Source organism: Nicotiana sylvestris, chromosome 3 (genome assembly GCF_000393655.2).
Source record: "Nicotiana sylvestris chromosome 3, ASM39365v2, whole genome shotgun sequence".
NCBI classification, from domain to species: Eukaryota; Viridiplantae; Streptophyta; class Magnoliopsida; order Solanales; family Solanaceae; genus Nicotiana; species Nicotiana sylvestris.
In genome coordinates this window covers 171,839,279-171,852,294 of record NC_091059.1, presented here as the reverse complement: position 1 = coordinate 171,852,294, position 13,016 = coordinate 171,839,279, and the positions used below count along the sequence as shown (strand labels likewise).

At 37.3% G+C, this 13,016-nt stretch overlaps 1 protein-coding gene across 1 annotated transcript; it reads right to left on the bottom strand.

Moving 5' to 3' along the window:
- Positions 1-2,856: 2,856 nt before the first annotated feature.
- Positions 2,857-13,016, bottom strand: LOC104214914 (cytochrome P450 71A3-like). The gene is made up of 4 exons (XM_070170217.1): positions 13,012-13,016; positions 11,252-12,011; positions 10,421-10,566; positions 2,857-2,914 (listed from the first exon to the last, which is right to left on the bottom strand). The coding sequence occupies exons 1-4, from the start codon at positions 13,014-13,016 to the stop codon at positions 2,857-2,859; spliced, it is 969 nt and encodes a 322-aa protein (XP_070026318.1).

Sequence of the window (13,016 nt, the reverse complement as noted above, 5' to 3'; positions counted from 1 at the left end):
CAGATTCAAGTCCATGATCAGCATGCTTACTGTAATGTGATAGAAGAGGAAATCGATGGAGAGCCGTGGTTCCATGATATCAAAGAGTACATCAAAGCGGGAGTATATCCAACGCAGGCCATCAGTGATCAGAAAAGAACAATTCGACGGTTGGCAAGTGGGTTTTTCCTTAGTGGGGGATTACTGTACAAAAGAACGCCAGAGCTCGGTTTGTTGAGATGTATAGATGCACGGCAGGCCACAACTATCATGACTGAGGTGCATTCCGGAGTTTGCGGACCGCATATGAGTGGGTATGTTCTAGCAAAGAAGATTCTCCGAGCAGGTTATTATTGGCTCACGATGGAGCGAGATTGTATCAGTTTTGTGCGTAAGTGTCATCAATGCCAAATACATGGAGATTTGATTCATGCTCCACCATCAGAATTACATACGATGTCCGCGCCATGGCCTTTTGTTGCATGGGGCATGGATGTTATTGGGCCAATTGATCCAGCAGCATCAAATGGGCACAGGTTTATCTTGGTAGCTATAGATTATTTTACCAAATGGGTGGAAGCGAAGACATTCAAGTCTGTGACCAAGAAGGCTGTAGTTGACTTCGTGCATGCAAATATCATCTGTTCGGTTTGGGATCCCAAAGGTAATCATCACAGATAATGGGGCTAATCTTAATAGCCATTTGATGAAGGAGACATGTGAGCAGTTTAAGATTGCTCACATGCACTCTACTCCGTACCGTCCCAAGGCAAATGGTGCGGTTGAAGCGGCCAATAAGAACATAAAGAAAATACTCCGAAAGATGGTTGAAGGATCTAGACAATGGCACGAGAAATTGCCTTTTGCATTGTTAGGATATCGCACCACCGGTGCGTACCTCGGTAGGGGCGACTCCTTACTCATTGGTATACGGTACCGAGGCAGTAATACCCGCAGAAGTGGAAATCCCATCTCTGCGAATCATTGCAGAGGCTGAGATCGATGATGATGAATGGGTGAAAAGCCGTCTTGAGCAGTTGAGTTTGATCGATGAGAAAAGATTGGCATCAGTGTGTCATGGCCAACTGTACCAACGAAGAATGGCAAGAGCATACAACAAAAAAGTACGTCCAAGGAAATTTGAAGTCGGGCAATTAGTACTGAGGCGGATCTTGCCTCATTGGGCTGAGGCAAAAGGAAAATTTGCCCCAAACTGGCAGGGACCATTTGTAGTAACCAGAGTGTTGTCTAACTGAGCGTTGTATTTGACAGATATGGAAGGAGAATGTGTAGAAATGGCCATCAATTCCGATGCGGTCAAGAGATATTATGTATGATTTCTTTATTTTCTGAATGTATCTGTTCGTATTTGGCATATCTTAAAGATTGAAATGATGAAGGCATTTTGTTCTGCTATCCAAACACTCTTATCCCTTGTTATCCCCTTCGAGCCTTACTTATTTTTCATACACCTCTTTCGGAATCAGCGACACTATAAGAGAACACATGTGACGAACATAAAGAAAAGAAGAAAAGAAAAAGAAAAAGAAAATAAGAAAAGGAAAAGAAAGAAAAGTGAAAAAAAGGGAAAGAAGAGAAACATAACAACGTAGTCTCTATAAAGTGAACTACGTTTGACATGATCCCGAAAGGGTACGTAGGCAGCCTTACTCCGAGGTTCAATCATACCAAATAGAAATCCAAAAAGCCCCAAGCAAGAAGCTGGGGCAGAAGTGGTGATTGTTATGAAAGTTGGATTCCGAAAGTTGTAATTTGAACCCATTTGAATTATTCTGAGCCTTTTATACCTTTCTTTCTAGCTTAATCCAAAAGCCTACATTACGGTCCAAAGAAAGACCTTATGATCAGTTTTGAGAAATGCCAAGATGAACAGGTAGGAATAACCCACGATAGGGGCAACACTCTGGTTCGAGCAAGAAGAACAAAAATAAATGAGAGAGTCTTATGGGTGAAAACCCTCACGGGCACCGTAAGGCGACGGGAGCTGAGAGAAAAATAAATGAGAGAGTCTTGTTGGTGAAAACCTTTACGGGCACCTCAAGGCGAAGGTGAGATAAGAAATGGAAAACTGAGAAAGGTCTGTTGATAGAAACCGTTTCGCGGTACCGCAGGGAAACAAGGTTAAGGTCTGGATAAATCAAACAAGTGATGGAAGTTCTGGGAAATGAGGTACGACAATTGAGAGTTTGTTTGGTTGGACAGATTGGGCTGATTAATCCAAAATGCATGTCATGACCATTGGTACTAGTTGTCTCGCTCAGATAAGTTTCTTTTCCTTCTCTTTTCAAACAGTCATCTGGTTTTGGATTCTTCTTATCCTTAACTCAAGAATCATTGCATTTCATTTTCTTTTGAGGGTTTTATCTAGCTGAGATGTTTCAGTGCCAGTTTTGTTCAATGCAAGCAGAAAGGACTTCAAAGTTCACTACCAGCTTCTAGAATTGTAAAGCACAACGTGGTCAGAGCATGTCAAAAACAACTTGATGTCAAGTGGAATACAGGGAATTAACGAAAGTTTCATCGGTGAAATGATTGGGGAATGTCGTGGGAAAGGCGAAAGCTCAAACAAAAAGGTCAGAAAAGTGAAATAACAGCAGGGGTGTAAAACATTTAGGTCGCCAGAGGTTGGGAAATTTAAAAGTTGGTCAGAAAGTCAAGCGGTTCAGGGTCAGTGCGTGGAAATTAGTCAACACAAAGCAAGGCAGTGGAAGGATTTTTCAGCAAGAATGCCATCAACTAACCACCGTTTTAAACTGACAAAATTTTCTTTGATTGAGCAGGGGGAGAAAAGTTAGTTGTTGAAGAGAATTCTCCAGGGGGGAAAAAGAAGCACTAATCAGGATAAAATGCAAGTTATCAGGAGTCCGCCTGGAGAACAGAGACATACTTTTCAAGTTTGACGTCAGGAGTCCGCCTGAAGAACAGAGACATACAGTTTAAATTTCAAAAATCAGGAGCCCGCCCAGATAACAGAGGCATACATTTCAAGATCAAGTCAGAGGACAATAAAATAGAGGGTTACAATAGGAATCCCCAGCAGGAAACAATAAAATTCCCCGGCACCGGGAAACAGAAGGTTGCAACAAGAGGTCACAGTACAAACTCAAGTACATGTGTCAAAAGAAGAAAAGCACCGGAAGAAATGCAAGCAGACAAGGAAGCAAGGCAACAAAAACAAATTGTACTCTAGCCTAGTTTCTTGTTTTCTTTTAAGCATGGTGTAACAAGGAGATCGGTAAGCAGTGGTAATAGCATGCAACAACAGTAACATTGCAGTCTCATGGTAGTCCCAGCTACCAAAACTTCCCGAACTACATTGACCTGATTCCTGTTTAGCCCAGGATATGTAGGAAACCTTTGAAGCAAAGGTTCAGTCAAATCTTTTTAAAAAAATGCTTCACACGGAGTACTCGGATGGGCAAAAAATCGCTCGCTTTATCTTTGCACGAAAACCCTTCGTGTCTTCGGGCAAAGAGGGGCAGCTGTAAGCACGTGATTTTTGCCCAATATGAGAATTACTCCCAAAAAATTCAAAAATAAAATGATTTTTCTTTGGTGTGCAATTTTTGTGATATTTTGTGATATTTTGAATAATTATTTGTATTTGTCTGTGCATGTTTATTTGTTAAATTAATAAAAATACAAAAATATATCGCATTTTGCATGTAGGATTTAATTCTACAATTGTTAGTAATTAAGTTTGTTTTACAAAAAATAAAAATTACAAAAATAGGCATCGTTTGCATTTTTAGCATTTAATGTCCAAATATACAATTTTATGCTTAATTATTACTTAATTATGCGTTAATTGTTATTGGGAGTTAATTTGCGCCTTTATAACTTAATTTAATTCTTAATAATAATTTAAGTATTTTTTATAATTTAGTTTTAGAGAAATAAAAGAAGAAAAGAGAGCGAAAATATAAAGAAAGTCGGAATTGGGCCTCTTCTTCGATTTCAAGCCACAGGCCCAAAAATGGCCCAATCTTCCCTACGACCCAGTCCATTTCGAACTGGGTCGACCTAGTCCATAACCCAACACCCCTATCTTGTAAAACAAAACAAAAGAAAAAAAAAACCAAAACCCTAAAAACTTAAGTCATCCGCCCCCACCCCTCCTATCTTCTTCTTCTTCCTCAAGCTTCTCCACCTCCCATGGCTTCCCTTTGCCTTCAACCTCAAGAAGCCATGGCTACACACACACACACGCACGTCACCCTCACGACCCCGGCTCAACCAAACGACCTCCGAACGCGGCCGAACCAACAACCTTCTCCAACCCCGTCGTTGCTTCGTCTTCGACAACCAACAACCAGTCCGTCGAGCTCCACCATGAAAGCCCACAGTTGAGATTTCCGCTGCTGCTTCAACGTCGCAGCTGCTGCCCGCGTCCGCCATTGACGCAGCCATTTCTGCTCCTTCACTTGCTGCTCGACGTGCGCTGCTGCCATGGACGTCGTCGTCTGAGCTTGCTGCTTCATCTTCCTCCTTGACGAACAGCTGCTCGACGTCCCGTTCGAGCCAAACAGACCCATCAAGCTGCTACTTCTATTTCAACCTCGCCGTCCGAGCTGCTGCTGCCTCACTTCGTCTTCTTTAGCTCGAACAACTATGGCCATGGATATTGTTGCTGCTCGAGCACAGTTTCTGCTGCGTCGACTGTTGCTGTTCTTCATCGACGACCTTAGTCGTTGAACACAGCAGCATGTCGACGACCATAGCTGCTTCAGCTGCGTCCGCCACAGTCCGTCGACCTTGCTACGTCCAACGCCTTCTTCATCTTCTTCGTTTGCTTCGGATCGTCTCCGTCGTTTGTTCGTTGTTGAGTCCGGGCAGATTTATTCCCATTTGAGGGTTGTCGAAACAGTCCATACAATCGAATTCGTCGTTGTTCATCTCCGGTTAGTAGTTTTTGAGTTTTATTTTGTCCGTATTTTGTTTTGATATTTTCGAATCTAAAATCGGCAAATGTTTGTTTTGTTCATGTCTATGGTTAGATATTTGATTTTTTTTAGTCATGTTCATATGTTTTGTTAAATTAATTTTCAGATTTCAAATGGAAGTTAATTAGTTGTTTTTCATGTTTGTATTGTTGTTAGAATAAATATTTGTTAGTTTAATGTTTGTTAGATTCAAATTGAAATCTAATTAATTATTTCTTCAATTTGTTTCATGCTGTTATGTATTTTCCAGAAATTATTAATGTTGTTTGAATCATTTAATCCGTCATGTTTGTTGTTTTAAAAAAATGGATTCATTCATGTTCATACTTTGATCTTGAATCCGAAATTTGTATAGTTTGATTTCTTGTTTATCATTTATGATTATTTCTTGAAATTGTCTCATAATCTTGTTTAAAGTTTAATATAGGAATTGTTTGTTGTAATGTTGTTAGAGTTAATTTTAAGTTCAATATTATTGAATTTAGAAATCTAAATATGCTTGTTTGATTGTTGTTGTTGATTGAATCCGAAAATAGGTTTGTTGTTGCTAAAAATATTGTTCAAACAAATCTTAGTTGTTCTTTGTTGTTCAATTTGTGTTCATGTGATATTGTTGTTATGATGTTCATCCGTGTTCATATTGTTGTTTGAATTTATATAAAAATTGGTCATATTGGCTATATTTTTGTTGAGTGTGATTAATTGATGTGTTATAGCTGATGGGGTAGTTTGGTAATTTGCAGTACGTTTAGGGGTTAGTTAGGTAATTTCAGTAAGGTCGGAGGGGTAGTTTAGGAATTGTACATTTTGTAATTTTTTATATGAAGCATGGGGGACAAAATGTAATGGGGTGGGTTGTGATATGGTTATTTAATATAAAGGGGGGACAAGACAAAATTTAGTGGGGGAATCTTGTATTATTTTATGTTAGGCATGGGGGACAAAATATAATGGGGTGGTGTGATATGTTTATTTAATGTAATGGAGATGAGTGGGAAGATAATGGGTTGGGTAGAGAAAAAGTATTGATTTTAATTAATTGAAAGATTTATGAGATGAGTTATATATAAGAAGTCTTGAAATCAGAATAAGGAGAGAGATACGAGAGAAAAAAGAGAACAGAGATATGAGAGAAGACAGAAGAGAAAGAACGAATCTGAACAGAAAGAAAATAAGAGAGAGAAAAAAGGGCTGAATAGTTAAGAGAGAGAAAATTCCGAAAAAATATTTAAACTTTAAAAAAAAAAAAACTTAAAAAAATTTCTTTCATTGTTTGAAATCAGAATTAATTGTTTTTCATCAAAGCTTGAAGCTTTTGTTTTGAGATTAATACTCCACCGGTTTGCAAACTCTGTTCCTGGGTTGTTACTGCTATTGGACTTTTGTTGCTGTGCTGTATTGTTATTACTGCGTGGCTGACTTTCTTCTTCTTATATTGGCAATACCAGGTACACAACTGTAATTTTGGCATTTTGTAAGCTGAAATGAAGAACGGAATGTTAAATTTTTAATTTAGTTTTAATTTTTTTTGTATTGTATTTAGATTATTCATGTATTATTATTCTGTCAATCACTGTCATTTGGCATAATTAGACATGTTATAGCGATATATTAAATAACGCCTTAACCGGATTATTAGGAAATATATTCAAGACGGATTACTAATTAAAACTGTTTAATAATCAAAATAAAAGAAATAACGTAAAAAATGGCGTTATTGAATCAGTTTGGCAAAAATTGATTAATTCATTATTCATAAGGTTTTTTTTGTCAACATTAAGTTAATTGGAATCATGTAGTTAATTTCAGTTAAAACATGAATTAGTTTGCGAATCAAGTATTAGGACATGATGTGAATTAAAATAAAGTTAGTTAAGTTTAAATTGTTTAACTTCTAGGAATATGGTTTAGTAATCAAGTTTTTTTTTAATTTTCAGTATTTGTAAATAATTAATTTCAATAAGCTTAAGTCATACTAACAATATGTTTTAATCCAACTATGGGATACTTAGTTTTTTATTTTTATTTTTTGGGAAATTCCATGTTGTTCGTAATTATCATTTTAGTAATATTACTTTCCATTAATATTTGTTTTGAATTAGTAATTAATATGTTATTTTTAAGTATGTAGAGATTGACTTCATAATTATGGACAAACTTAGTAATAATAAAGATGTAGTCATTAAAGGGTATTCATAAAATAAGGGAGGATCTCGCTAACAAATAAATAAATATAAATAATACAAAAAATTGCAGTCCTCCAATTTTTTTTTAATATAAGAAAATACCTAGATTCCGAGATGGGCGATTTAGTAAAATTCACAGTCCTACATAATAATATCATAACGCGTAGTATTTTGGCACATATTTAATAAGGTTATTTTCTTAAATACGGGTGTACATTTATGTAACCCAAATCACGATCTTGACGAAGTTAAAATGAGTCAAAAAATCACGTGTGCACTGGTTGTGGCGTGGTTCGAGATGCGTTTTCACGACGTTGCAATTTTGTATAAAATAAATAGTGATAAAAGCGGTTTTAAAAGTTAAATTTGCATATAAGTTCTTAATTGTTTAAAAATCAGACAAATGAGCCAAATATGACAATTGAGCGACCGTGCTAAAACCACGGAATTCGGGAATGCCTAATACCTTCTCCCGGGTTAACAGAATTCCTTATCCGGATTTCTGGTTCGCGGACTGTAATACAGAGTCATTCTTTTCCTCGATTCGGGATTAAAATTGGTGACTTGGGACACCCTAAATCTCCCAAGTGGCGACTCTGAAATAAATAAATAAATCCCGTTTCGATTGTCCTTTAATTGGAAAGAACTCCCTTCACCCCTCGCGGGGGAGGAAAAAGGAGGTGTGACAGCTCTGGCGACTCTGCTGGGGACTTTTATTGGTAACCCAGAACCACTGGTTCGGGGTTAGAGATTCGAGCTTAGATAAATTGTTATATTTGGCTTTATCTGATTTTTACATGTTTGAGCCTAATGTGCTAAATGCTGCTTTTACCGCTTTGATATTATTTGACTGTATATATAAACTGTGCCGAACCCTTCTCTCTTCACCTCCGGGGATGTGCTTACGGGTTGAGACTCCCTATTCTGTTAGTGTTATACCCTGAAATAAGAAAGAGGTCGGACAAGTTACGAAGCCGGATGGCCTTTTGGTTCCCGGTAAGTTGCCCCCTCCTCGACTCGAGTTGTCCGCTCGGGTACACAGTCTAGTACACTGACCCAGGTTTTGAATATAGAATAACGTGACTTCATGCCGGATCCCTAGTAGGAACGCTTATTTGCATCACGTTGCATTTGACTTAGGGGACTCAACACAGGGGTTGGGTCCGTCTAGGACTAGCAACCTGAAATGAAACGACCATTCTGATGCATCCTACTTGCTCTGTACATATATTTGTTTCGAACTTGCATGTTGACCGGTTTCTGAATCTCGGGAATGTTGGAAAATTGAAGAAAAAAAAGGAAAAAGAATATATCAGTTAGGGAGTTAATTGATTATTTTAGAAAAAAAACCAATGACCAATTACTGGCGAAACTCTGCCGAAATTTTGAAAAAAAAAAGAGGAAAATATTTTATTTTGTCTTACTAAAAATATAGGAAAAAAAAGTCTTTTATTTTTTTGGAAAAATAGATTGTTTTATTGTTTGTTGAAAATGAAAAAAAATCGTTATTTTATCTTTTTCAAAAATAGAAAAGGAAAATAGATTGTCTTGCCAGGAAAAAATAAAAATGGAAAAGAGTCATGTTTTAAAATAGTTCGGTTAATTTGCCCGAACTATGCGGGTTTGATTCTCACCGGATGTGAGATACGTAGGCAACCCTCATCGGGTCCAACCCCCCTTTTGCTAAAAAAAAGCCAAAAAAACAAAAACAAATAAAAAAACAAAAAAACATGTCAAGATTTTTAATTTTGTCATAAATAAGTCGGGTGATGTCCAACTTCCCTTTTTACAAAAAAAAAAATAATAATAGCAAAATATATATGTCAAATTTCTAAGAAGTCGGGTGACGCTGTTTTATGAAGACATAGCCGAATGTTCCCGAAGGGGACGCCGGAAGGCTGACTTTGCATAAACAGCCACTTTTGGGTCATATTTAAGATTTGGTCTAGTTGACCCACACAACCTTAAAAATCTTCGTCCCCGAGACGTTGAAAGGCCGTGTTTGCAATATTGAGTTTCCTAATTTGAAAAACGATAAAAAAAGAGTCATAAATAAGTCAGGTGATGTTGTTATGTCATAAATAGCCAAATATTCCCAAACGGGGCACCGGAGGGCTGACTTTGCATAAACAACCACCTTTGGTCGTATTTTGATTTTTGACCTTCACAGCCTTAAAATTTTTGCCCCTGAGGCGCAGGAAGGCCGTGTCGCAATATCGGGTCTTTTATCTAAAAATATTAGAATTAAGAATTGAGTTCTTCATTTGAAATATAGGGTTAATTTTGAGTCGATAATATAGATAGTAGTTTTTGGAGTTAAATAAAAGTTTTCTTTTGCTTAAACGCTTTAATAAATGTGCAGGATGAGCACGACAATAAATGAGCCTTTTTCAATAATGACCAAAATCCCTTTTGAGCTGCAATTGTGGTGGAATGATTTGGGCAAAGAAGGGCAAGACGAAGTGAGAAAATATTTGAAAGACCTTCCGGATTTATTAGACATTCAGCCTCGGGGGGATATCATCAGGGCATTGGTCGCCCATTGGGATTCGGCACATAATGTGTTTCATTTTTCAGACTTTGAACTCACCCCAACAATAGAGGAAATAGCGGGGTACATTGGAAGTGACCAAGCTCCATTGAGATTCAAATACTTGATTGCTCCTAGGGCCATTACCATACATCGATTCCTGGATTCCTTGAAAGTATCCCGGACAGTTCATCACTCAGATTTTGCAAATGGTTTCTGCAATTTTCGCTTCGTGTATGATAGATATGGCCATGTGGGTGGGTTCAATAATCCAGACTTTAAGCTTTGCAGCAGAAATAGCCGACAAAAATGGGAGGAACACAGGCGAGTGGCATTTATGGTAGCTTTTTTGGGTCTCGTAATATTCCCAAGGAAAGATGGTAATATTGATTTGAAAGTAGCAGGCGTCGTCAGTACTTTGCAAACCATGGGGAAAAGCACTTTAGCACCTATGATTGTGGCTGATATCTTCAGAGCTCTCACTGCGTGCAAAGCTGGGGGCAAATTTTTTGAGGGATGTAACTTATTGTTACAAATGTGGATGATTGAACATTTGTGCCCGCGCTCTCAGTTATTGAGTTATGGCTCGGCTGAGAAAATTTGTATAGGGGAATTTTGTACGAGAATCAAAGGGGCTGGTCTACCTGAAGGAGTCACGGCTTGGGCATTATTATTTCGGAACCTCGAGGCTAGCCAGATACAGTGGGTGCTTGGATGGTTGTCTGTCAAGGAAGTCATATATATGCCAGCAGCCCGACCACATTTTTTTAGTCATCTCTGATTTCCCTTGGACTAATTGTCGCACTTCCTTCTGTAATTTTTTCATGGCTCTTGGATGTCTATAAAGCTCTGTTATTATCCACTCTAAAGCTGTATAAGTTGTATCCGTACCAACAGCAAATGTATCCTATGCATTAAAAAGAAACACAAATAAAATAAATAGCCGAGGCTCCATTTTTACATCCAGAGTTTTCCAAAATTTGAAATACAATCACTAACCATGGGTGGATGAAGCATTAAAACAGTTGGTGTAGTTTCACCATTGCTTTTCTTCATGAATAAATAATTAGTATAGTATTTCACATTCATTGATTAAAAATTAATTCAAATAGCCGCCCACCCAATCACTTAAATTAAAAATAGCCTGTGGAGGTATAATATATGCATAATTTATGTATTATATGTGTATAACCAATATATAATCTATATACATGGCTAGAAAAAGTAAACAACGAATATGACCGGCTATTTGTGTAAAGATCCATAACTTATAGAAAATATCACAGACACATACCATAACAAATATTTTAAGACACCAAATTTTTAATTATGGAACAACACTAATACAATTCAAAATGTCAATTCGTAAAAAAAAACAGACTTAAGAAGGGAAAAATGCATAAAATATGCATGTCATGTTCTTACGGCCTATGAGTCACTGTTCGAGCATAAACATTCATAATTTGGACTTGATGGTTGAATATATTGTACTTTTGAAATTATGAGTTTAGAATTAATGTTTGTAATGTTTTTAATCATGCACGCACGCACACACAAAAAAAATATTCCATGTGGAAGTAAGAGAGGCTTACCAAGAGAATAGCTTTCAATGAATCCCTTTGAAGAGGATAGCCTGTTTCATCTCCATTAATCTGAATTTCCAACAAAACGTCCACGAAATCTTTAGCTTCCCCCGAGCGGTATTCTCCTTTTCTGATATGTTCTTCAATCACATTCTCCAAAAATGTGTCCGTCTCTTTTGCTGCTTTCTCCACTTTGGTGTCAAGACCACTAATTTTATTGAACCATTCAAGCCACGGAATATATTCCCCGACGTTGAATGTACCTAAAAGGTTCACAAATCCATCTAGGGTGGCATTACCATTTATTCCACTTTCCCCTTCATTATATTTCCTCCCTAAGGCCACTCTGCTAATTATGGTATTAGTCAGAGAACAGAAAAAATCTCTCAAATCTATCACTGACCTCGAAAATTCACACTCTTGTCTGATATTTTCAATCATGTTCGATATTTCTTCTTCTAAGACATCACGAAAAGATTGGACTCTTTTGTTGCTAAGAAGGTGAAGCACAGTAACACTTCTAACTTGCCTCCAATATTCACCATAGGGACTAAACGCCACATCCTTGGAACCATAAAAAAGTCTATCAGCCATTTTAGATTTAGGTCTATTTGACCAGACAAGGTCGTGGGTTTTCATGATATCACGAGCAGCATCTACAGAGGAAGCAACAACCATTGGCTTACTGCCCAAGTGAAGTAGCATAACTGGACCATGTTTTTCTGATAGTTTATGTAGGGAAATGACACAAAAAATTACAATAATAATACTGTAATAATATTATTTGAGAGCAGATACACTAATTGGCCTGAGTCGTACTAGGCACTGTCCTAAGAAACTATTTCAGCAATGTGAAATGTTTTCCTAGGATTAAACAAGCTCATCTCCATTTGGGAGGATACATGAATCAGCAAAATTTTGAATTACAAACCCAGCTATTTAAAAGAGGGAACAAACAAAGTAGACTACAAATATTTTAAGAAGGAAAGAAAAGAAAGCTGAGAGGACCGAAAGAGGCAAAGCAAAATGTGCTGATACTTGATGGCTATTTTGAAGGCCTATTTATCGGTAAAAAGAGCAGCCTAGAGTATGACAAGTGTACAACACTTGTCTTCAATTTCTCATGCAAAAATGTCATATGGAAGGACATTTGTCCAAAGTATGCTACATGGAAGGACATTTTTTCAATTTTTTGGAAATATCACAACAGTTCCCCCACATATTTTCAAAAAATTCATACAAAGAAGAGTAAGATTTGCTGGATTTGTATGGTCCAAATGCAATGGTTTGGTGTCTTTCGGACTATGAACCAAACTTAGACCAATAAAACTTAACTCACAGAATTACTAGTAAAATGTAATATTTCTATCAACCAATAATTCTTATTGTAAGTCAGAGATTTTATCAATCACATTTTGATCCCCGATAATTTTGTTGTTCAACGCGGTTTTGAGCCCAATAGGCCATGCACGTGCCTGGTTATTCATGAGAGCTCTAGAGACTAGGCCAAAATCTCATAGGAGCCGCCCACTCCACTCTCATATAGGTGAATTCATCAAGTGTATACTGTTTTTAAATACACCATCCATAAGGACTATGAATTTCATTAAGAGTTATAACTCAGGCTCTCAATTAGTAGCAGTCAAGCACTCTCTTTTAGGGAATCAGTGCCAATATCGATTTGTTATTACCCATATGAACATACTTCATGGGATCTCCAATCACATAGGCTGGGTTACCATTTCTATTGATAACATGTCGGCCTTAACCCCAT